This window comes from Malania oleifera, chromosome 10, assembly GCF_029873635.1.
Source record: "Malania oleifera isolate guangnan ecotype guangnan chromosome 10, ASM2987363v1, whole genome shotgun sequence".
In the NCBI taxonomy this organism is placed as follows: Eukaryota; Viridiplantae; Streptophyta; class Magnoliopsida; order Santalales; family Ximeniaceae; genus Malania; species Malania oleifera.
Window position 1 is genome coordinate 26,664,494 of NC_080426.1, and position 24,666 is coordinate 26,689,159.

A 24,666-nucleotide genomic window follows, 5' to 3' on the forward strand; every position below is an offset into this window, starting at 1 on the left:
AATAAACTTGACTCTCGGATATCACATACCAAGAAATCTAATAGATCCTTGTTTAAGTCTAGTCAAGTGGGCGTTCCAAACTTTTTTATTCCCTATATTTATTTATTTCTCTATCAAAATTTGGACTCTCAATCCCAAGGGAACTAGGGTTTCCCAGCTACACATCCCCATGACTACACAGTTTTATCGATATACACGTTCCCACTCAAATCAAACTCTCACCTCCCCAACATCACCACATCTTCACGTGCAATGTTTCTCCAAACTAAAAATAAAATTGACAAGCTATATATATATATATATATATATGCCATACTGTATTTACTAAATGTGGGCTTTGGAAACCAAAATTTGGATTGTTTATATTTAAAAAATATTCAATACAATTACTTTTCGTTTTGCGAGTTGGACTTTCATGCTTCAAATTTGATTTTGTGTGAATTTAAACAAATAGTATAAAATTGTAGAATTTCATTTAATTCACAAGAATCTAAATCTAAAACTCGAAATCTATACTCCCACACACTATCTAAATTTTATTCAAATTTATAAAAATCTAAATTTAAATTTAAAATCTCTCCTAAACACGGGATAATAAGTCTAATTTTTAAATACATTCTCTTTATATTAGAAATACTATCAGAATGAAAATTTGTTCCACTTTTATAACTAAATAAAAAAGAAAATTCCATTCACTTTTTACTTTTTTTCTCCCCTTATGCTACCTTTGAGAGCACACGAGTTTCAAATTTTAAATTAAATTTAGACAAATTTCAATACAATTTTATATTAAATCTTATCTAAATCCAATACAAATCCAAATTCAAGATCTCTCCAAACATAGTATTCTTTTCAAATCTCAGATTGAGGCTTTGCATTTTTCATTTTCTCATAACAAAAGTAATAAGCTCTTTCAAAAACACACAACAAATTTATCATCATCATCATCACCGCTGGGAATCCAAAGGGTTAGCAAGAGATGGAGGCGTAGGAGGGACGGTAGGGGGGTGAAAAATAAGAGCAAGAAAAATTCAAAGGCCTACTACACTGTAGGAGCGATAAAATATGGGTAAGATGATAGTATAATTGTATAAACCCAGTCAAGAGGAACCAGCTGTGCTTTGACAAATAGTCCCTTCTGCTCAAAATTTGCATTAACAAGGCAAAGCTGATGAATAGAGAATACATAAATTTTGTAAAACAAAAGAGTAAATGCAGTAATAGCACATTTATGACTATTCAAAGTTCAAAAAGCGTCGGGGTCGCCTCTCTTACATCCATTGATCCTCCCTCCTATCAGCTTAGGTTTCAAAAATAACTAGATAGTATTTGAGAATATGAATTTAGATTTATGTAAATTTGTACAGGACTTAATATAGTTTTATACTGCAATTTGGTCCATTCATACAAATTCAAATCCAAAACAAAAGTACAAATCTCCCAAACGAAGTGTTAGCTTTGTAGAGCTGTTAGCTTTGTAGAGCCTTTACAAGGGTATGAGCGAGAAAATAGATGCCAAGGACAAGTTTTTCAAAACTCCACTTCAATATAAAAACACCAAAAACAAAACATAAGCTGAAACCAAAACAGATTGCAACAAAGGGCCTATGCATGCTTTAATAAGTGGGCTTGTGAGCATGAACGCATTACTTTGGGCGTGCTGGCTGCTTAAAGGAGAATTTTTTATTAAACATTACTTTATTTCTGTGAAATTGGAAAGACGTACTGTCATGCTAGAATCTATATCGATCATTATGAAAACATCTATTGACACTGATTTTCTTCTAGTTAACCATTTAAGAAACACCCACGCATCAAGTAATGATCAGACCACTGGCACTGGATTTACCTCTTAGAGCTTCAAAAAGTTGTCAAAAACTTTCGCTTGGTATCTTTTCATGAAATGAAACCCCTGAAGCAAAAGCAAATTGCTGATGTTATTCTCAATAGTCCATTTCTGACATCATTGGTCAATCCAATCCTTGAACAGCAGCATCATGTAGAGAGGGACATTCACTGCTGCAACAACCGAGAGTATCCGGAATGCTCGAACCAGTCTGAGGATCACTGTCTTTGCCTTCGATTTGCTTGTTCTGGGCAGTAATCTTCCTGTAGTGTCCAACCCAACATCCACATTCACATCGAAAGTCTCACATGCATCATTCTCGGGATAATTTTGTTTTCTAGCTGCTGGACGCATCACAGCACCGCCCCTGCAACAGAAAAGCATTGATATATACGTGTGTCATTCAGGCTTGATTCAAGCATTGGCACTTCCTGTGCAGGATGACAGTAACCCTAGGGGTGCAAGAGGTGCATTTGTTTTGGTCTAATGTTTACAGGATAGAATTGGATTAATCTGGACTGACTCACATGCCACGATCGGATTGCCATCTATAGAGGCCAGGATAACAGATATATACAGAGTATACGCTAATCAAAAATACCTTTTAAATGAAAGACAATTTTTGTTTCTCTTTAAAATCTCATTTTCTGAAAACCTCATAATGCTAATTATGCTATCTGCAAAACTGGATATATATATTTTAATATTGCTGATTGTATTCATTTTCCAAAATAATACCAAAAATTAATGAAAAATGAATTCCCAATTAATAAGGCTAGTGGGTTCTTTGCTTTTCTTTAGCTTTGTACAAGTTTGAGAGGAACAAGGAGTTCTGGCCATGATTTTGGGGGAGGAAGGAGGTGAGCAAATGAGAAGTCGAGCATTGAGAATCGCAGAGGAACTTATGATGAATTATTGGAGAAGACAACTCTAGATTGAAGGGCACCACAAATTAGGGCTGTGCCAAGAAATAGAAAAGCAGTCCTCGTCTTCCTATGGGGGATGGAGGTGACCACATAAATGGGCTAGGATCCCCTCTTGGCCAGTTTTATTGCACTCATGTGTTGCACCAAACAAGAGCTAAGGGTCCAAGAAGTATCCTATCTATACCAAAACAATGCACCCTAGTACAATTACACGAGTAAGCACGAACAATTTGAAAACGCTTAGTAATAAAAAAATAAGCAATCCTCAGGATGGAGGTGAGCAAATGAGAAGTCGAGCCATGGGGAATCACAGAGGAACTCATGATGAATTGTTGGAGAAGACAACTTGAGATTGAAGGGCAGCACAAATTAGGGCTGTGCCAAGAAATAGAAAAGAAGTCCTTGTCTTCCTCTAGGAGATGACCACATAAATGGGCTAAGATCCCCTCTTGGAATGCACCCTAGTACAATTACAAGTGTGTAAGCATGTACAATTTGAAAACATTTAGTAATAGAAAAATAAGCAATCCTCAGAAATACAATCCTGTTGATAGCACATCGAAGTCATCATGATCTTATATTCGAAATTTCCTTCTAAATTTCCTTTCTGCAACACCATTGAAATCAAAATAGAGGACAATTTTTATCTCATAAATTTTTTGTCAAAAATTGCACAAATCATCCAAAATTTATCAAAATTACATTTTCACACAAATTTCAAAATTTTGATAATGGAAAAAATTTCCTCAAAATTGAAAATTGAGTTTAAAAACTATCCATGATAAGTTGCATTTGCCAGTGAACTAACAATTGGCTGTATCATGAATTTCATTAATATTAATTTAAGTTTTAAATATGTTTATCATTTTACAATTATTGCACATTATACAACATATAATCATTGTTTGCGCACTATGCTGACAATATCTCCGTTCCAAGTAATGCATTATTGTGCCTACTAAAGTTTCCATGGTTCCATAAAATCAATACGATGAAATCAAAATTTCGCTTAGCTCCTTTAGGATAGTATATTTATGCACAAGCATGGTATTAAATTTCTGAAATTTCAAATTCAGTGCGGAGTTGAATGGAAACCATATCAATTTTTTTATTCTTTTTTTGTTCTTGCAAAAATTTAAGAATTTTGACCAAAATTTTGGATCTTAAAATTTAAAACTGAAAAAAAAAAAGAAGCAAAGTTTTGGGGCTTTTCAATTATTTAGATTCATCTAATTTAATATGTCCTAAATCTCATTCATTCTTTACTGTAAGTTTCAATTGTTTCTTTGAATCATAATCAATGAAATTTCCATAAATTGAGGCCCTTGAAATTTCCATTGCATAGAAGTTTTATTCTTTGTACACAAAGAGCATTATACTATAATGGGAAAGATGTAGAGCAAAGATATTCTGAACAAGAGAATATCCCCAAAATTAAAATTATAACCCTAAACTCCGACAAATTCCATGGTAACATTTATGGATTACTACCTTAGCCCTAAGGATTCATTCAGTTTTGATGATAACAAATTCCTTGGACTACTGTTTTTGAATTTGAGTTGTGAGTGAACAAGTTCTTAAAAGTGACCCAAGATGGATGATCGAAAGAACTTGAAGAAATTATATTGTTATATTGTAATTATTATTGTCTTCGTTTGCAATAATATGTGCTTAAATTCCATAGGACTACCACATTATCGCACAGACATTAAAAACAAGTAAAAAATAGACTGATCTGTGCTATTCTGCCTTGATTGATGTCCTCCCCCACTCCCTGCCTGACTTGATGACCGTCGACTGACCCAGATACTGTGCCTAGATGGTCCATCAGTCTAAGTGATTGACCTGGGCAGATTGTGTGGTTAGTTGATAGGTTGACCAGACCTTTTGATACATGCACCCTCTAAGCTTAAAAGAACAAAACAGAGGCTATTGATAACACACCACTAATCAATTTTACCCTCAATGTCTCTCTGATTCTTTTATTTGCTCATCTTCCTCCAAACAGAAAATACCAAAAGTCTTGTGACAAACTTGATATTCTTGCTTGAGAGTTTGGGCATTCACTTGAAAAGGTATATCTATGTTTGGGAGGAATGAGGATCTTCTTCCATTGTATTCAAGAATTTGGTGTCCTTGCCTAAGCAAGGGGTTGTTTTTGGTGTCCTTGCCTTTATAGAAAGCAAAGGGTTGTAATTTCATTTGTGATAGCAGAACTTCAAGGTGATTTGAGGTTTTAAGAGAATGGATGTAGGGTTGGGATAGGCAAACCACTACAAAGAGTTTTGCATATCTTTCCCTTACTCTCTTTAATTGCTTGCATTTGTGTATCATTACTTGAGTATAATAGTCTGTATATCTCATTGCTTCAATTTTCTAATTAAGCACCATAATTTTAATGATCAAATTCACGGCGTTGGGATAAGATACTAGTCTAGGGGGCCATGCAAACAAACCAGGAAAAACCTATCTTGGGTTGAAGTACAATTTTCGTATAATAAACTAAAAATAAAATAATTTTTTGAAAAATGAAATTATCAAGATTTTAAAGATTTCTTAGAATTCCTAAAAGACTCATAGAACAATAATATTGATGGTTGGCCCTTCTTGAAAAGAGCTCACCCCTCAATTTTTCTTGGAACTTCGAAGGCCAGCTAATATAATCTTCACTTGAAGCTTGGGCATGAACCAATTTTGAGGCGAGCACAGCATGTCAAAAAACCTTTGGGAATGGATGACATACTACTGCCTCCTTAGCACAACCAACATAAAATTTCACTCAATGATAAACTAACCTCGTGTCCGCAGTGCCATGGTTCCCTAATATCATGTCACAACTAACAAGCTACCATTTTGATAGCATAGTGTTAGATTACCACTTTACCTAAGAGCTTAAGCTGTTAGGTTGTGGGACAACAATGTATATCGAGCTTTAACACTCCCCCGCATATGCAGCCTAACAGCACGTGGAGAGATAAACACATGATAACACCAATGATAGGTAACATAAAATTTTTTAAACACTACACAATAATTGCAGGCAACAAGACTAGAACCCAGGTCCTCCTAGTAACTAGCTCTGATACCATGTTAGACAACAGCTTTACCTAAAAACTTCTATTAGGTTATGGACCAACAATGTACATCAAGCTTTAACACATAGCAAAGAATTTAGGACCATGGTGATGCAGGACAGCATCAAGGATCTGCAGCCATGAGAGAATGTGAGAGAGGAAAAGGGAAGAATAAGAAGAAAAAGAAAAGAGGGAAGATGGGAGAGAGGAGATATAAGGGGGAATCGCACATTCACTTATCGATTCAAATTCAACAACCAACTTTACATGGCTTTCACACACTATTTATAAGTAGGGCTGCAAACGAACCAAGCTGCTCACAAGCAGCTCAGGAGCTCGGCTCAGTAAGGATTCGTTTATTATCTAAATGAGTGAATCCCAAGCTCAATTTTTAGGCTCAGTTTGTAAACGAGCCGACTGTGAGCACAGCCGGGCTCAGCTTGTTTTGGCTCATAAGTAGCTCGATAACTAGCTCAGTAATGGACTTGATTTCAATTTTGAGCCTACTAATTTTTTGGTTACTGATTTATTAAATTCTTAATTTAGTCATTTATTCATTTACAAATCAACAATAATATGTTTATATTATATTAATAAATCTTAAATACTGTCTTATCTATAATTCCCTTTCAATATCTAAATGTTTACAACACTAATTTACAATTCTTATTAATATTAATAATTAATTACTTATTATAATTACAATGAGTGAAGTGACAGTAGGGGAGGGGAAAGGGTGGAGATTTTATAGAAATAAGGAGGCTCAGCCCCCTTAAGAATTTTTGATGTGGGATTCTTTGTCTCTCGAGGAGGCTTCCCAAAAGCAACACTTGGCTTGGGCTTCCCACAAAATCCACCACTTGTGGTTCTGTGTCAGCATCTAAGATCAGCTCCCCCCATTTCATGGGTTTTTCAAGCCAATGCCCTCTTCATTTATTCGCCACCGTTAATTCACCAATCTGCTTAATTGATTGTGTGTTGACTGGGGAGAAATCAGGCAGTGGGTGTTGCTTTGCTTCCCTTCAACTTTAACTCAGAGTGCCTAATTCTGTGAGTGAGACAAGCAGAGAGATGGAGAAGTTGTGGGTTGCCTGTAAATGTGTAAACTACCCAAACTTGTCCCACACGGGAATCTCTTTCATCATTGAACCTCTCCTTTGCCTATAAATCCAAGATTCTTCCACACATTTTCCCATCCAATGGTTGAGCTGTACATGCTCCCAGCCCCGCATGGAGTAGTCTTCCAATATTTGATTTAAAGTAATTAAATATTACGTATGTCTTAAAGCCCAGCTTCGCTGAGCTAAGCCTGAGTCAAGCTTGAGCTGAGCTCAAGCCCAGTTTCTAAGTTTCATATTGAGCTGAGCCCGAGCCTAAGCCTTCTTGTTTTTATACCAAGCCGAGCTTGAACATGCTTAGGCTTGGCTCAGCTCAGCTCAGCTCGTTTGCAGCCCTATTTATAAGAAAGCCAATAACACAAGAAATTATACATATACCCCTAAAATTACATGAAACTACAAACATACCCCTAAAATACACAAATATTATAGACAAGGCCCCAAAAATACATGATCCTACTAGAAGCAAACTAAACACGCATAATAGACTATTTAACTAAGCACATTTGGCTTTAGGAGCCAATAGTCTATTAAACCTATCTTTGACATAGGCCTCCAAATTGGTTCAAAATGATCCATCCAAATACCAGCTTCTCATCCTACATCACATGCATGATAAAATGGAACTCGAGTAGGCATATGAATATCATCTTCAAAATCAGATTGATATGAGTAAACCACAACTTCCTCAGAATTCTTGTATGAATATAATGATAATCTTCACAATCATAATAAAATGCCAATCCAAGGGTTGGAATAAGCGTATTAATCAAACTCAAGAACCTAGGTCCACCATAATATGGATAGGCTAGCTTTAATACCACCTTAACAGCATCATTTTGGTGGGCTCTTGCAATAGCCAGTCACTGTAAACACAATAAGTAATAATACTCACATGCTACTCTTGTAACGCCCCAACCTGAGTCTGTCAGGGAGCACTGCGTCTCTCCTCCTTCACCTGGACCAGAGAACAGGGGGGGCGGGCCTTATCGGACTAATGACTGGTTCCACAAACCAACACATGTCCTTTTCAGTGTGTTTTTTTCCTCACTCACGGACTTCCTGAGAAAACTTCCCAGGTAGTCACCCATCCCAAGATTGCTCCAAGTCAAGCATGCTTAACTATGAAGTTCTTATGGGAAGACTCCCGAAAAGAAAGGTGCACCATATTGATATGGGTAGTAACATCTAGTCTTTTAAGCATTTCATCCATGGGGTATCACATTCTCCCCCACTTATAGAACGCAACGTCCTCGTTGTGAACCTACATTTCCAAATCCAGGCGATGTGAATCTCATCACATTTCCGGCTGGGTGTTGGCTCTGATACCATTTGTAACGACCCCCCTTTCGGGCGTTGTCACTTTCCCTTGGGGGTCTTGCGCCCGTGGCAACAACGAGTACCTATTAGAGCACTCACTGAGATTAAGGCGTTACATATCGCCGTCCCTCAATTCAACAAGCCCTCGGGCGGAGAGTCTTACTTCGCCACAATCATTCATAAGTGAGAGTTCCCAAGGATCGGGGATAACTACCCCTTTGCTCTAATACCATTTGTAACGCTCCAACCTGAGTCTTCCAGAGAGCATTGCGTCTCTCCTCCTCCACCTGGACCAAATAATAGGGGAGGCGGGCCTTATCGGACTAATGACTGGCCCCACAAACCAACACATGTCCTTTTCAGTGTGTTTTTGTCCTCACTCACACACTTCCTGAGAAAACTTCCCAAGTGGTCACCCATCCAAAAATTGCTTCAAGCCAAGCACGCTTAACTATGAAGTTCTTATAGGAAGACTCCCGAAAAGAAAGGTACACCATGTTGATATGGGTAGTAACATCTAGTTTTTTAAGCATTTCATCCATGGGATATCACAACTCTTATCTTCAACATCTTCATATCCTTATCAGTCACTTGGACTTAATGGTTTGACAATCTGATTATCTGCATCATCGTTCTCATACATTTCTTGTTTAATTATAAGGTTACAATGTGGACAATGGACATCAATATGACCACGAGTATGGCATCCAAAAGGAAAATGGCATGCTTCTCTTTCTTATCCTCAAATTTAGAATTAGAGACAAAAGAAGCACATTTTACCATAAGTTATGCAAAAAGGCTATAGAAACTACGAACAGAGCAGATATTCCAAGATTGCTTCAAGTACTCCTGCCGTTGTTCCTTGTTCCTAAACATTGAAGCGGGGATTCTATAAAAGACAACCTAGAGTCTGAGGCCAGCATCTAACTCATGGTGAAGTCCATAAACAAATAAATAAATAAATAAATAAAAACTTGCACTTCAGTGATAGGTCCAAAGTCATGAAAACAACCCCTACCAAACTGTGGCAGCCTTGTGCATTGGGTGCTGCATTTTCATCTTAGTCAGACAGAACCTAATGTACAGCTTGTTGAATTCCTGCTTAAGTCTCCACATTTTTGTCATTTTACACCATCTCGCAGATTTTGTAGTACATCTCATGATATTTTTGTAGAACTGTCAAGCAACCACTTTACCTAAAAACTTAAGCTGTTTGGTTGTGGGTCACGATGTTCAAGCTTTAAACACTCCTCCACATGTGCAGCTGAGTGCACGCGGAGAGAGAAACAAGCGAAAAATAACACCGATTACATGCAATAAGATAATTTATAAACACTACACAATACATGCGAACGATAAGATTAGAACCCAGAACCACTTGGTAACCATAGCTATGGTACCATGTCAAGCAACTAGTTTACCTAAAAGCTTAAGCTATTAGGTTGTCGATCAACAATGCATATCAAGCTTTAAAAAATAAAATTAAAGTAAAATAAATTTCTCAAAATATCATTAATGCTTAGATTCCTTGGAACTCTTAAAAGACTCTTAGGAAAATATGCTTTCAGTCAGGCATTAAAAAATACTACAGGGTTTACGACAAATAGGTTCAGTGCAGCCATCCATTAAGGCAGTAAAACAGGCTTGAAAATGACTAATGATACTGTGGCGCAAGAAATGAAACTAGATGATTCAGCACGTCTATCATCACAATGTGAGATTGAGCTGGTTGAGCTTTGTAGAAAAATCTGCATGCACATTGCACAATATACAGCACTAGAACACAAACAGTACAGCATGATGACATACATGTAGACATAATGCATAATATGATGTCATGCATGATATGATTGAGTAAAATATGGTCAATCCTTTTGTTCTTAAATTTATGAACTACAGGAATTTTCAGGCATGATAACAGCCTCTATTGTACAAGCATGAGCAATAGACGAGCAAAATTACAGGCATCAAACTGAACACAACCCCAGCAAGGTTAACAGAGCAGCAAAAGATGATCTAAACTAGAGGCATCAAACTGGACACAACCCCAAAAGGGTAAACAGAGCAGCGAAAGATTACCTTTCTAACAAACCACTTTCGTTTGAACATACAGTAGGAGCCTTAGAAGCTTTCTTCACAAGATGCATTGATCCTTCTGCATCCCAAATCATCTCATACTCACAATTCTCATCTTCATCTTTATCTTTTGTCCCAATGTTGAAAAGATTGTTGCTTATCAGTCCTCTGGCATGGCCCATAAAATTACCACAGCGACGCCAAAAGCCAGTACTCTTAGTTGGCCAAAAGAGGGTAGCAAGAAGGGTGAGCACCAACAAAGAAAGATACCTGACCATTATGAAAAATGGAGTTTAGAACAAGAGCCAAAGGGTTTCCCCAACCTTTAAACCCATGCTTTATCAACATTGTGAATTACCATATATAAATATGTGTTTGCATTGGAAGAAAGCAAAGATGAGTAGAGATTGCATCTCCCTCGCTGGAAGCATTTGGGAATGCAAGATTATTAGCTGTCAACAGCATGAAAGATGGATACAAATTTCCCTGCTGCCAACTTATGGTACCTAAAGTGTGCTGCATAGTATCATTAATTAAATTCCATGCCCACAACAGAATATACTTTGCCCAAACACAAGATGCTTACCTCCGGGACTGGTCCATACTTAGGCATATGGGTCACTGTACATTGATCATGATCATGTGCAGACAGTACGAGAACCTGGAGTCACACATTATTCTATGTAAACACGGTGCCCTTTAATATAGAATTTACTTTTCCAACCACCAGATGCATCAAGAGAGGAGAGAGAACCTACAGGTCTGATTGAATCCAATAAGTAGTCGGATACTTCCTGAGATATATAATTCTGGTACCTGAGTTATTGGACGACCATCAAATATAATTCTAGTCAAAGCAGTTCCAATGAGAGTGTCGTACAAAAAGTTGGACAAGTGGCAACTTACGCTATATCTTGATCATGAACAGCTCGAGAAACCCTCTAAACATTAAAAAACACATATATGTCACTTAAAATTTATAACCTATTACTGCGGCGAGAATCAAAATACTGCCAGTTAAGAAAACGTATAGAAAGTGAAAGTATTTAGAATGAAAGATAATTTTGAGGAATTTCCATCCTTTATCTGTTTTTGTAAACTTCTGTCCAAAAAATAACAGAAGTATACCTGATTGATAACTGGAGAATATCGATAAGAGCCACAGGAAGTCCATTCTGGCCGATACAATGGAATATGGGTCAATAAAACCCTTGGATACAATTTAACATCTACAGGAACACAAAAAGAAATCAGTAAGATATTCCAATATTATAAGCACCAACCTAACCATATAAGTAAATATAACTCATATATTATGTACCCATGGAGACATTTTTAACAAATCCCCAGGAAGCAGAAGGCAGGTTTCCTTCTTTATGCCCTGTAAATGAAATATCAGCCCATGCCTTAATACATCAAAAGAAATCAAATAAAAAAGAAAGCTTTGCACTGCCAAACAGAACACACCAACTAATCCCATAACAAGAAATGATATGTACAGTTAAAAACAGATTAAATGCCTCTAATGCCACGCACATCAAAGGAAATGGAAAGTACTTTCCACATATGATAACAATTATATGAATTTAGTGTATATATTACTGGGTAAATCACGCTAGGAACCCAGGGAATGACGAGGAATAATCTGTGCATAAGATAACAAAGATGTAAATTTAGCAACTATTGTTGTCAGACAGACACTCTATAATAACAGGTCAGTCTAGGCTTGGCAATATGCATAGGAAAATTAGACTGATCAAACCAAGCCAAGCAGCCTTGCTTGAAGGGTTCTATGTGAAACACCTTAGTAGGACCAAATAATAAAGTTTGAAGAACAATATAACCCCATATTTCGGCTTTCCATTCCCTCTGCAACTTGTCAAACACACTCCCCTTCTCTTCATATTCGAAACTCGTGCAATCTCACTTTTACAGTTTGACAACATTCTTATGTCCATGAGAACAGTCACAATCTAAATATTAAATAGATGTCTCCAAATTATTGAACAACTACACCAACACCTCCTACACCAATCTTGGCAATGCATGTGCATAAAGAGATTTTAATTGCATTTGCGCAAATGCTTGAAGGATGGGCTATGGGCTGTCAACATGGTCTTAAATTTCCACAAAATTGTCGAAATTTCCATCAAAATTTTCGATTTCCATCACCCTTGAAATTGAAATGGCAGTCGATTTCTATCTTGTATAATTTCCATCAAAATCTCAACGAATCATCCGAAATTTATCAAAATCTCAAAATTTTAGCGAAGCTTGTTGAAATTTTAACTATATGATGAAATTTCGTCAGAATTCAAAGGAGAAATTTAGGAGTGAAGTGAAATTTCTATCTTAATTTATTTTATCAAAACAAAAAAAATATTACAAGTGCTTTTGAAATTATATGAAAAAATAAACTTACAGTAACATTTTATTTAACCATTCATGTCTAAATTATCATTATTAGTATAATAAATACTATTTAAATGATTTATGAATTTCATTTGTATTAACTGAATATGTTTAATGTATATTATCTTACAAATATGTTTGATACGCATACTATTTTACAATTTTTCCACCTCATACAAAACATAGATGCATTTAATTTCTAATATATTAGTCCTAAAACTTATATTATTATGTTTATGAACCATTTCTAAAATTTCACAAAGAATTCCATGTTTTACTACTAATTTCCGTTATTTTTCAAATCGAAATCAAAATTGACATCAAAATCAAAATTTCTGTTGAAATTTCCGTACTTTTGGAGCTTCGAAATTTGAGTCGAAATCAAAATTTAAGACCTTGGCTGTCAACAGCCGATCTCAAAATAATCTTCAGAAGAAAGATATCTACAGCCTGTCATACTACAGGATTCATACCAAAAAAAAAAACCAAAATCACCGACATTCTGAGAACTAACAAGCAGTTTTGAGCCAACAGCAAAGAGTTTTAACTTTTCGATGTACATTATTCCACAAATAAGCCACATATAACTAACATGACATGGCTTGGCACAACTCTCACACCTGTTTTAGGCTTGAGAGAAGTGCTGTGGCAACAAAGGGCATTGTCAGCCTGATGGCATATTTTCTGTTTAAACACAAAAGTTATGGGATTAAATGTAGGGGAAAATACAATGACCATGCCAGAGGTTCACCAAAAAGACTCCTGTAACGATAAAAAAAGACATCAGCTTCCCTAAGCTTTAAATATAATGGACATTAATACCCCCTCCATTTATTCACCTCCCAAGCAGTGATATTTGTCTTACACATGGTTGCAAGAAAATGCTAGCGCCATTGTGAACCTCGAATTGATACAAACATTCTGAAATGCGGTAATTGTTTCATTACAAAATGCTAAATCTGATGCTCCAAAGTTTTAATTCAATATCATAACATAGGTTTAGTTATGGTTGAAAACTATTGTATTATAATTTTATTTTCATTCATTATTAACCAAAAGAAAATCTCTCCTGAATTTTGAAACACCTCAATGTCAGCTCCAAAATATACAAGCACTAGACATGTTTTTCACCAATATATCTATATATAAGCATACACCTAATATTCCACATTTTAAAGCATGTTCCGCACCACTATCCCACTCCAGTTTCATGATCCGAAATATTCCACATTCTAGGTATCATCGGTCTTATAGTAAGTGAAAATGCCCTAATGCCTTTAAAAAGCCCAGAGGTCATTGAAAAATGCGTTACCAATATATATATATATATATAATCCGATGCCAACTAGTGCAAAGCTATCCTTGAGGCACCTATGGAGAAGATGTATAGCTATGGAAAGCAACTTTGTTCGATTATTCAAATACTTCCATTATTTAGAAGTCATTTTTAAAGATGGGCAATACATCTTCTATTTTTATAGATGTTCAACTGAAGAAGGGGGTGCAAGTGTCAATAAATTTAAATGTCAAAGGAGGGGGACAAATGTCATTAAATTTCAATGTGGAAAAGAGTTTGATATCAACTAGAGGAGAGGGTCCGACTGTCATTAAATTTAAATGTCAAAAGAGGTCAATATCATTTTTGGAATGTTTTAAGAGATCAACATCTTTTTTGGAAAACCTCGAGGAAGGTTAGTGTATTTTGCCCTTAAAATTTATTTTCTCAAAAGTAGAAGCAGCTGTGGTTGTGGGAAATTTATAGGCCTGAAATAAATTAAAAAGAAAATAGCAGTTAAAGTTGTGTAAACAAGGAAAATCACCACAAAAAAAAAAGGCCAATCATGCTCATCTAAGAAATCCCCATCATTATCACTACAGGAAATAAAAATTACAATTTTATGCTTTTTTATTTAAAAAAAAAAAAGCAAATGGATAGATATCAGGAAATTTTTTATAACCTCAAGTAAAAGTCATGCTTCAGGATACGGTAAAAATGCACAATATTATTTCTAGGGTTCAGAGCCATATGAGCATCAAAATCCTCAAAAATGCTTCAAATGGTCATCAACGCAGTAAAGATTGAAAGGCAAAAGACTTAAAACACTTTCTTGTTACCATCTATAGTTTGGGCATCAATGGCAATGAACTCAACTTTTCCAAGTACAAAACGGTTGTTCCTCTTTCCAAACTCCGTTTCATAGCGTTTTATAACCTGTAAAAAGTTAAAAGTACAAGCTAATAAAGTAATAAGAATATGTGAGTGAAGGAATAATAGTCTCATATCCCATGATACAAGTGCTGTACATTGGTTAATTGATACCAGACTACAAAATAAGAATGTTGGATGTTGTTATGCAAAACCCCTAGAAAGAGTGGCAGTTTTTCTTTGGTATATTTGCACACAAGAATTTTACTCTTTTCGAGGAAGTATTCCTAATCCTCATTTTATTCCAAATTACATGTTAAATTCATCATATGGAATTTGTTAATCAGTTTTCTTCGATAATGATCATGTGACAGGTAATACTTATCATGAACAGAAAACATATAGAATATATCAAGCGGGAGCTTCCATACTGTAGTTTTGTGAATTAACTTTGATGGTTAGTTAAGAAGCATTTGTTTGATCTAAATGGCCTCTAAATAGATGTTATGTTCGAACTAGTTCACTAAATAAGTGAACCAATTAGACATCAGAGCGTTTGGTGGCAACTCTTAATTTTCTTAAAATTCTTTTGATAGAACTAGACATGGAAACATGTCTTATTCAGATTCAAAGGTCTCTTTTCTAATTTTATCCATTATCAAAAATGAATTTGACAAAAAACTCAATACCCAAGTGATTAAAATAAAAAAATTTATTTTTGTACAACAATGAATTAGATTTTATATTTACAATTATTAATTACTATATGGCAAGAAAATATTATTTATGTAAAATTAAAAACTTTAGCTCATGCAATTGCTTATTAATTTTATCAAATATCTATGCTCCTAAGCATTAAGAAGGTTAAAATTGGAAAGCAACACATTCAGATACTAGATACCTAACAGTTGAGATAATTCAAATTTTAGATTCACTAACCGGTTCATGTTCAATTCAGACCTAATTCAGAAATCAGATTTGAATTCATTGTTTAACACTTATTACTTAATTTTATCAAGTGCCCCCTTAGAGGTGCTTCAGATTCAGCTGTGATTGCATCTGTTATTAAAACATTGACAATCCCCAGATGTATTTCTGTCTTTACTTGACACTTAGCTTGACCAAAAAACAAAAAAGGAAGGAATTAAGAAGGCCCTCGAAAGTGCATCTTAATTTTCAATTGTGAGGAAAGATATGGAGGAGTATAAACTTAGACAAAATTTTATTCAAAATTGCAGACAGCCACCACTCTAAAGAGATTGATGGAAAATGGCGGTTACCAAGAATGCATTGATTCTAACTCATTTCAGTCCTAAAATAGATAGGAATCCCCAACAAATGTGCAATGAACTAATTGTAGTATTGTCAAATAGTCCTTAAAGTAAATTAATCAAATCAAAATATCAAATCATAATTTGACGTTTTTTGAAAGTGTTGTACGGTGTACAGACCATTCAAACATAACACCCCCAACTTTATGAAATTGAGGGCGAAGCCACATCCAATTTGCTGGAGACAAACCACTAAATAAATCTATAAATATATAAAAGTTGGGTTTAAGGGCATTAGAGGCTGACACATGTCATTTTTTGGTGTCTCGGGTGGGTCCAGGTTGAGAGTTGGTCCAAGTGAATTTTGGGACCGACATGTTTCATTGGGTGGCTATGGGGGCAGGATGCAAAATTAAGTAAGAAAGGGAGTGTCTATCAATTCAAAGAGGCGTAGATGTGTCACAGACTCACAGTCACCTCAATTGGCAACAAGATTCCACTTTCCTTTTCATTATTTATAGCAAAAGAAATTCATTAGATGGAATAAGAATGTAAAATCAGGGAAAAAAACACCTCCTTAACAAAGTCCAGGAAACCCCAAGGAAAACAAAATAAGAAAACCAAAAGATGTAAAAAAAACAGCCCAAAGAAATTAGCACATCTTAAGAAGTCAATAGAGAAAGCCAATCCCATTGAATACCTGAGAAGCATTCCCCCATGAAATTACTGACAATGTTCTCCCACACCAACAAAAATGCTAATTTCTCCCTGACAATATACGCAAGTTACATTCCTTCCACAAACCCAAAATACTGCAGATAAAGCACTAATCCATAGTGCTTTTCCTTCCTTCCTACCAAACCCAACAAAAGATATTGCCAAAAACTCCTCCATTGTCCCTGGACAAACCCATCTTTTGTTATTACCTAAAAAATAAAAGATAAAATAAGTGACCTTTTCCTCTCTTCCTTTGGCCGCCTCTTCTTTTAACAGCTTCTCTTCCATTTTCTTAATCACTTAGTTAAAAATAAATAAAAATGTTGCCACCTTTATGTGCAAAAGGTGGGCACAAGCAACCACTCTATTCAATATTCTCCCTCCTCCATATTCCATAACCCCCACTCGGCCATTCCCATTTACTTTATTATTATTGTTGTTATGGCATGCCATGCCATGCATGCATGTCTATTGTCCACATATCCCTGCCATCATGGCACAATGCATGCATGAATATTTATTAATTATTAATTAGTAGTTAACAAAAAACTTTTAAAATAAAAAATTAATATTTCTTTTTAAATAAAATTATATCATTTATGATTATATTAAGTTGGGTGAGGTGTTTCTTGGGACCAACATGTGGCACTGGGTGGATTGGGGCAGCCCATTTGGCTCCAATACATTTAAGACAATACAAGTTCTCTATTTTTTTTGTTAAACTTGGCATCTTTTGGTGGCCGGGGTGGGCTTTGGGTGCATCATCAGTAATCAATATTGACACATGGTGGGTGTGTGTATGTTGGCGTGGCTTGATTCAAGAACGTTGCAGTGCTTAGAAAACAAAAGGGAAAAAAATCTGACAACAAATTATATTTGTTGTTAAATATATTTTTTATGTTCGTTATTTAATTTATATGTGATAGATTGAATTTTGAATGCACCTGACGCATAACGCAGGCACATTACTAGTAATCCATGATAATTGAATCTTCACTTGAAGCTGATCTGCCCCAGTCAGCACTTAGTTTTCTTCATTTTTTTCCCCATAGTGGGTGGTCCGTAAGCAGTGAAATATGTTTGCTCCCCAGATATCAAACACTTTTAATACCTCCTTGCACAAAATAAAGACAGAAAATTAAGCAGGCCTCTAATACAGGATGAGCAAATTGCACCACATGCCTTGACACAAGAAAGAAAACCTCATTATACTTCCTGTAAGAAGATATCACGTCCTACTCAAAATAAACTAATAGTCGACAGACACATTCTGCACCTCTATGACACCTATTGGGCCTCAATCCTACAACAATTGAACAGGATAAAAGAGGCACCTGCCTTCTTTTTTTTTGTTGGAAGGGGGGGGGGGTGAAGAGAGGCCTAATCAAGTGCTGATGGCTCACGGATCAGAAAAAAGATAGAAACAAACTATTTGGTTCAAACAAATGTCAGAATCTTGGTTTGTGACAGACTTTCCAAATGGTTCCTGAAGCAGATTTCACAACTAACAACAATGGCAATGCCTAGAAAACGTAGAGATATTTGATTTGAGCAGTAGAATCACCATAATAATTGTAAATATATAATGCACATAAATTCAAGGGTCCCCCTAGACACATGGAAGAAACCAGACATGAAAAATAATAAAATAGAAATATGCCATATCAACAGTCTGACAGGAAATATCACTTGTAGCTAACCATACACAAGTGAAGAGATACATAAAAGAGAATCAGCATAGCAGTCAATCTACTGCTCCAACAATGTGATAGTAGAGCATTGATTCTAACCTTTACAGTTTAAACAGTTCTTTTTTTTTCAGTCCAAAAAAGTAACTAATTACATTGAAATCTGTTGACAATCATAATTATTTTAAGGGCAAAAGACACTAACCTTCCCTAAGATTTGACAAAAAGACAATCACCTCCCTTGAGGTCTCAAAAATTCTAGGGACCTTCCCTGAGGTTTAAAAATTCCTAAGTACCTCTCCTCAGATTTGTCAAAAAGACAAAAACCTTCCCTTGTATTTTTCAAAAAGACAAGTTTTTTTTAGGAGAGGTCTATATCTTTTTGGCAAACATCAGGGGAGGTCTATGGCATTTTTGAAACCTCAAGGAAGGTTTGTGTCATTTTTGATAAATCTCGGAGGAGGTCCTTGGGATTTTTGAAATCTCAAGAGAGGTCTTTGTCTTTTTGCCAAACCTCAGGGGAGGTGAGTGTCTTTTGCCCTTATTTTAATTTCAGCTGATCCTTAATTAATGGCAATCAAAGTGAGGCTCACCTTTCACTTCACCTACATGACCAACATTTATGGGCCCATTATTATTGTTATGCTTATCTTATCTTGTGATGATTGATTTTAAGCAATTTTGATCAAGCTGTAACGAAGGAAGTATTTAATAGCGCTGGGCATGGAGAGGTTAAATATGCATCAGGAGGGGATTAACTATGGGATCTGTGGTACTGTCCCTACTTGATCTTGGGTCCTTAATGAATTAGAAGAATTGGCCTAGTGACCTCAGGTTGGGATCCTGTTAATGATAGCCCAAACCCTTAACCTTTCCTAGTGAGCTCAAATACCACCATGTACCCCTTCTGGACACATGGCATTTTTTAATCCTTCATCAAGAACCACCACTTATCACCTCTTATAACTATAAGAAACACTCACTTGCCTCACATTAGCCCACTTCCCCATTAGATCTTCTCTCCAGAATCCAGATTTCTTTCTTTCTTTCTCCAGAAAGAGTAGCCTGTCATACCCTTGTCTATTCCCCTCTGTCCTACTTCATCCTACCACCATCCCTATATTCCCCTTCCCTTGACTTCCTAACATCATCCTATTTCCTTCATAGTTCTCTCACATCACTCATATGCAACACTACTACTCTACATTCCCTCTATCTTACTTCATCCTACCATCAAAGTTTTCTACTATGCTTGTATGCAACACAATCTTATTAAGAACACCCAGCTACAAAATCTGAGAAAATTACTCTCTAACCTGACCAATTCCAACCCAATCAATGTCAACTGGTGTGTTTTTGAACATTTTGATATGTGTTCTGCAATTGCCCTTTTCAAAGCTTACCCACATGAAACACATTTGTCAACCATGCATGTCAATTCTCGAACTGTGAAAACACATTCCCAAAAAAAATTTCATAACCACATTCCTTATTTTATGAAAATGGGAATCAAACTTATACCACACAAATGCCCCTCACACCTTCAATAGAGATCCATAATAAAACCCACGGTTTTTCAAAACAATCCATATGCATGCATATACATTAATCACAATTCACGCAGGATACATGTATGATCCAAATATACAATCTCCTTACCAAGTAATATATATATATATATATATATATATATATATATATATATCAAATCCTCTTCACGTCAACCATTCTTTCAACATATATAGAAAACATTTATTTAAATAGAAGCATGATGCCAATGTCCACATGTTCAGTTTAAAGAATACCACCATCTAGCCCAGAACATCCCTGGCTTCCACAGTACTAACCTACCTTCTTCTTCTTCTTTTTTATATATTTTTTGGGTGGGGGAAGCTATTATAATTAAACTCACTAAAATTACAATTTTTTTTGTCCAACATCAGGCTCCCTACATCATTATCAGTGAATGAATTCTGAAAGTGGCTTTTCAGCTGTAATTTCCTCCCCCTTCACTAAACGGCGCGCGTGCTCGCACACACAAATATGGAATGCTAATGTACAACACTTTATCAGTGGGTTACAATGCATAAATTTTTATTATACCAAAAATATTCCTATTTTAATTACAAAATTGTCCTTGCCTTCAAGAAAATGTTGGGTCAGTAAAAATGAGTACAATCCATTAGGGAATCATAACACTGTGTGAGTAAATTAGCATTGCACACACTTTTCTTACACCAGAAGTACCTCTACTTTGTCATACAAACTAGAACAAACCTACTCACAAAGTGTTGTAGGGTAGTGCTCATTTTGTGTGCATGAAAATGGTTATTGCTGAATTTTGTAAATAACTATTTGATATCGTGGAGATAAATAACAGTTATCAACAATATAAATATTTTTTAAAATATTTATTACATATATCTCAACTATACTTGACTTTAGATAAATTTATTTATAAATTTTTAAAAATATTTATTACATAGAAATAATTTCAATATCTCAACTGTACTTGCCTTTAGATAAATTTGTTTAACCTGTCAACAAATACATATGCACATACTGAATACATGTTCACACCAGAAAATAAATAATAACAATAATTAATAAATAAAAAATAAAAACTGCTTCGCAAGAGTCACGGTAATGAGTATACTGACAGAAAGCAGGAATGCTTGAAAATTAAACATTTAATGTCAAAAAAAATAATCAGATTGACTTCATCATTAAGTTGTTAAATTCTTAAGTCACGCATGCAATAGATAGTCACGAAAAGCCTTCCCCTTTCACACAATTTATCTGTATTCTCAAAATGGCATAAAATGTACCTCTGGTCTTTGAGAATGGAAACTTGAATAACCAATATCATGGTTCCCAGGAAGGTAGTATACTTGGATATTTGAACTTCTTGTATTCAGATTAAAAATATGCTTAAAGCGGCTCAAAGATTCCTGCCATCTAATTAACTAAAGAATATAAGGGGGATTCTGCAAAAGAAAACTACAAATAGAATCACTAGAACAATTGCATATTAAATTCATTGTTGCAAAAATATGATATAAAGCCAAAAGCCAACACAAAGAGAAGCTGTGCTGAATTCAACAAAAGCAGCAATTGCAAAAAAATTGGGGTGGGGGGGAGGGGAAAAATAAAGAACCTGAAACAAAAAAGGGCAATCAAAGAATAATAGTTAGAATTTTTAGAACCATGCATGTGAGTGTGGAGACACAAAGAGAGAAGCACCCATATCGAAGTAAAAAAACCTATGGACAGCCCAATCTAACGACAATTTTCAGGTTGTTTGTCATTATTTTATTGTAAAACTCCTAGAAAACGCATAAAAGACAGGTACTAATTTGACTGGTCACATCATTGATTAGGCAGATTTTTTTACCAAAGCAAAGAGATAATTTTTTTCAATAAAATAAACTAATTAATAACAGATTTTTTTTGTACCTACCTATAATTATTCTAAGGCAGTGCCACCTATTAAATATTGCAGATGCTAATGTTAAATAAGTCAAAATAACTGGAAACATGTATTAGCAACATCTGTCAATGGCTATATAAATGAGGTGGAATCACAAGTTTCCACATCTTACTCTTCATCTGATAAAATATGGCCTCCATCAAAATAATCGCCCAAGAACAAAATCACATCAGGTCTGAAGGGCATAATAGATGCAAGGAATGATCTGCGCATGAACAAATCAGCATAGAACTGTGAGATCTCCAAGGCAAGTGATTTTGGGGCAAGACCATGGGAGGTTTTATCCATCAGCTGTTAAGGATAAGAAACCCATATTAGAGAGTAGTTTTGAGGCATACAAGAAGATATCAAGAATATGAAAGAAATTCACCTGAGGATCAGCAAGAACAGCAATTTTTACAGGATTAACTGGATTTACAGCTCCATTCATCTGAACCAAAAGTAAGTAAAGCATTGTTAATGTGTGTTAAATGCCCAAGCCCACATGCTCCATAAACACCAGTATACATTTTTACTCGTAAGTCGTGAGGAAGAAAAAGAACTGATTTATGAAGGAGACACAGAGACTTAAAAGATGACATATTATCTCAAGGAATGATGGGAAAAAGTGGGAAAGCAACAAAAAGTGGGGGAGGGGGAGAGAGGGGGGGGGGGTAGAGAGTAATCATAAAAGACCTGATAAATCCTTGTTCACAAGTCTCCTTTTAGTTGAATTGGCTCCAATTTGCAAATCAGTGGAGAAAAGGCAACTCTTCAATCTCTAATGCCAAATAAATACAAGTATGGCTTCAGGGAGGAGCTTGCTGTGTAACCAAGGACAACACTAGAAGAATCAGTCCACAACTTGACAAGCTCCAGCCCCCTCTTAAACAATGTGTCCATTTACCATCTACAGGCTGGCCTTGAGAAGAAAAACAGAAACTTTTGTGAACTCGACATAAAGCCCACAATGCCCCCACCTCCTTACATTGCCCAAAGAAGAGAACCAACCATTTAATTGCACAGACAAGGAAGGGGACTGCATCCCAGGTGGAATATAAGGGTAGATAAGCTAGTTGTCCACTCTCAGATTTCACAATGCAGGATCTTCATCAGCTCAGCATGGAATCTTGCTAATAAGTAATCATTTGTTAAATTAAACAAACAAGGTTATATTTACTTAATAGGTTTTAAAATCAAAAGCTAGCTTTGGTGACTGGACCTAGCTATCAGAGAACTATAGCTTTGATGACTGGAAATGTGAGAATTTGAAAGTGAAAGATGATGAGGAGATGAAGAGTTGGGGAATGGTGTTATTTGTTGCTTTAGTTATTTAGCATTATTTTTATGTGCAAGTGCCAGAGCCACCACCAAACGAAGCCCTAAACCCTATAATCATATGCATGCTTGCCACCGTCCAAGGGTCAGTTACACCACTGTTGGCCAAAAACAGCTCCAGAAGTCACTGAAAAACACAGCAGTCACCGGAAATTTCTGGACACTGCCAGTTCAGAACCGTACTAACCCCTTGAGATTTTGAAAAACCAGCACTGTAGTTGCCAACAGACATCATTGATCTGTAGCCGCCTTAAATACCATATCCGGAAGCCCAGCCAGAAGCCCTCACACACCAGCCAAAGGGCTGAACTGCTGAACCCCCAACTGCATGTCGGCCAATGAGACTTCATTAAGCCTTGTTTTTTACTCAATTTGTTCCCACATGTCTTGAATCCATCTATATGCCATGACATCAAGCTTTGTGTCTTGTGTCATGGATTGGCCCAAAGATACAATCTTTTTAAGTCTTCACTCGCAGCCCTCTGCCAATACTGTTAGAAGCTGTTTGTAACTGGTAATTGGAGCTGTGGCAGCACTTTAGGGGCTGTATCACTGTCCTGCTGTATCAGTGTGTTTGTGACTTGTGTTGTTTGTGGGGGTTGGGATGGAGATCATGAACCTCAAAATGTTTGCTTCATCAATCACCACAAATTCCATCCCGACTTGTTCAGCCTTTGGCAAACAACATGCTATATCTGTTGAGGAGAAATATTCAAGGTTCTTGCAGTATCAGGCATCCCAACAAACATCTCAACACATTGCATCTTTTGTTCAAAAAGGTAATCCTACATCCTGTATGTCATCCATATCTCTCCTACCAGTCCTTGGGTTATCAACTCCACTGCCAATGACCGTATTACAGGTGTAACCAACTTTTTTGTGCTCTCTTTTCTGAAAACCTACCTCTGAGTTACTCTTATTGTTCGGTCCACTGCTACAATTAAAGGGATAAAAAAACTGTAAATCCTACTCCCTCATTTTCTCTCTCTTCCAGATTACTTATTCAGTTATTCCTAAATTCCCCTTCAATCTCATGTCTATCAATAAGATTACGAGGTTGCTAAATAGTTCTATAACCTTCTTTCTACACTATGTTGTTATTCAAGATCTAAAGACGAGAACGACAATTGACACCGGACATGAGGCTAGTGGACTTTACTACTTTAAGTGGCTTTCTCCTATTGCTTGCACTGCTTCTACTACACTACTCAAAATCCACTATTTTGTCATCCTTCATTAGATAAGTTAAAAAGCTATGTTGACCT

General features: G+C 35.9%; 1 protein-coding gene across 2 annotated transcripts in view; it reads right to left on the bottom strand.

Moving 5' to 3' along the window:
• Positions 1–1,665: 1,665 nt before the first annotated feature.
• LOC131165858 (uncharacterized protein C630.12) overlaps positions 1,666–24,666 on the bottom strand; it is a 35,549-nt gene continuing 12,548 nt past the window's right edge. For both annotated transcript variants that reach the window (XM_058123982.1, XM_058123981.1), the window contains exons 3-14: positions 22,455–22,514; positions 22,197–22,375; positions 21,423–21,552; positions 14,888–14,984; positions 11,682–11,741; positions 11,489–11,589; positions 11,267–11,301; positions 11,119–11,176; positions 10,947–11,021; positions 10,719–10,876; positions 10,364–10,630; positions 1,666–2,213 (exon numbers count right to left, since the gene is read on the bottom strand). In XM_058123982.1, coding sequence (XP_057979965.1) covers positions 1,964–2,213; positions 10,364–10,630; positions 10,719–10,876; positions 10,947–11,021; positions 11,119–11,176; positions 11,267–11,301; positions 11,489–11,589; positions 11,682–11,741; positions 14,888–14,984; positions 21,423–21,552; positions 22,197–22,375; positions 22,455–22,514 — 1,470 coding nt within the window. In that variant the 3' untranslated portion in view covers positions 1,666–1,963. The remainder of the gene's footprint in view (positions 2,214–10,363; positions 10,631–10,718; positions 10,877–10,946; positions 11,022–11,118; positions 11,177–11,266; positions 11,302–11,488; positions 11,590–11,681; positions 11,742–14,887; positions 14,985–21,422; positions 21,553–22,196; positions 22,376–22,454; positions 22,515–24,666) is intronic.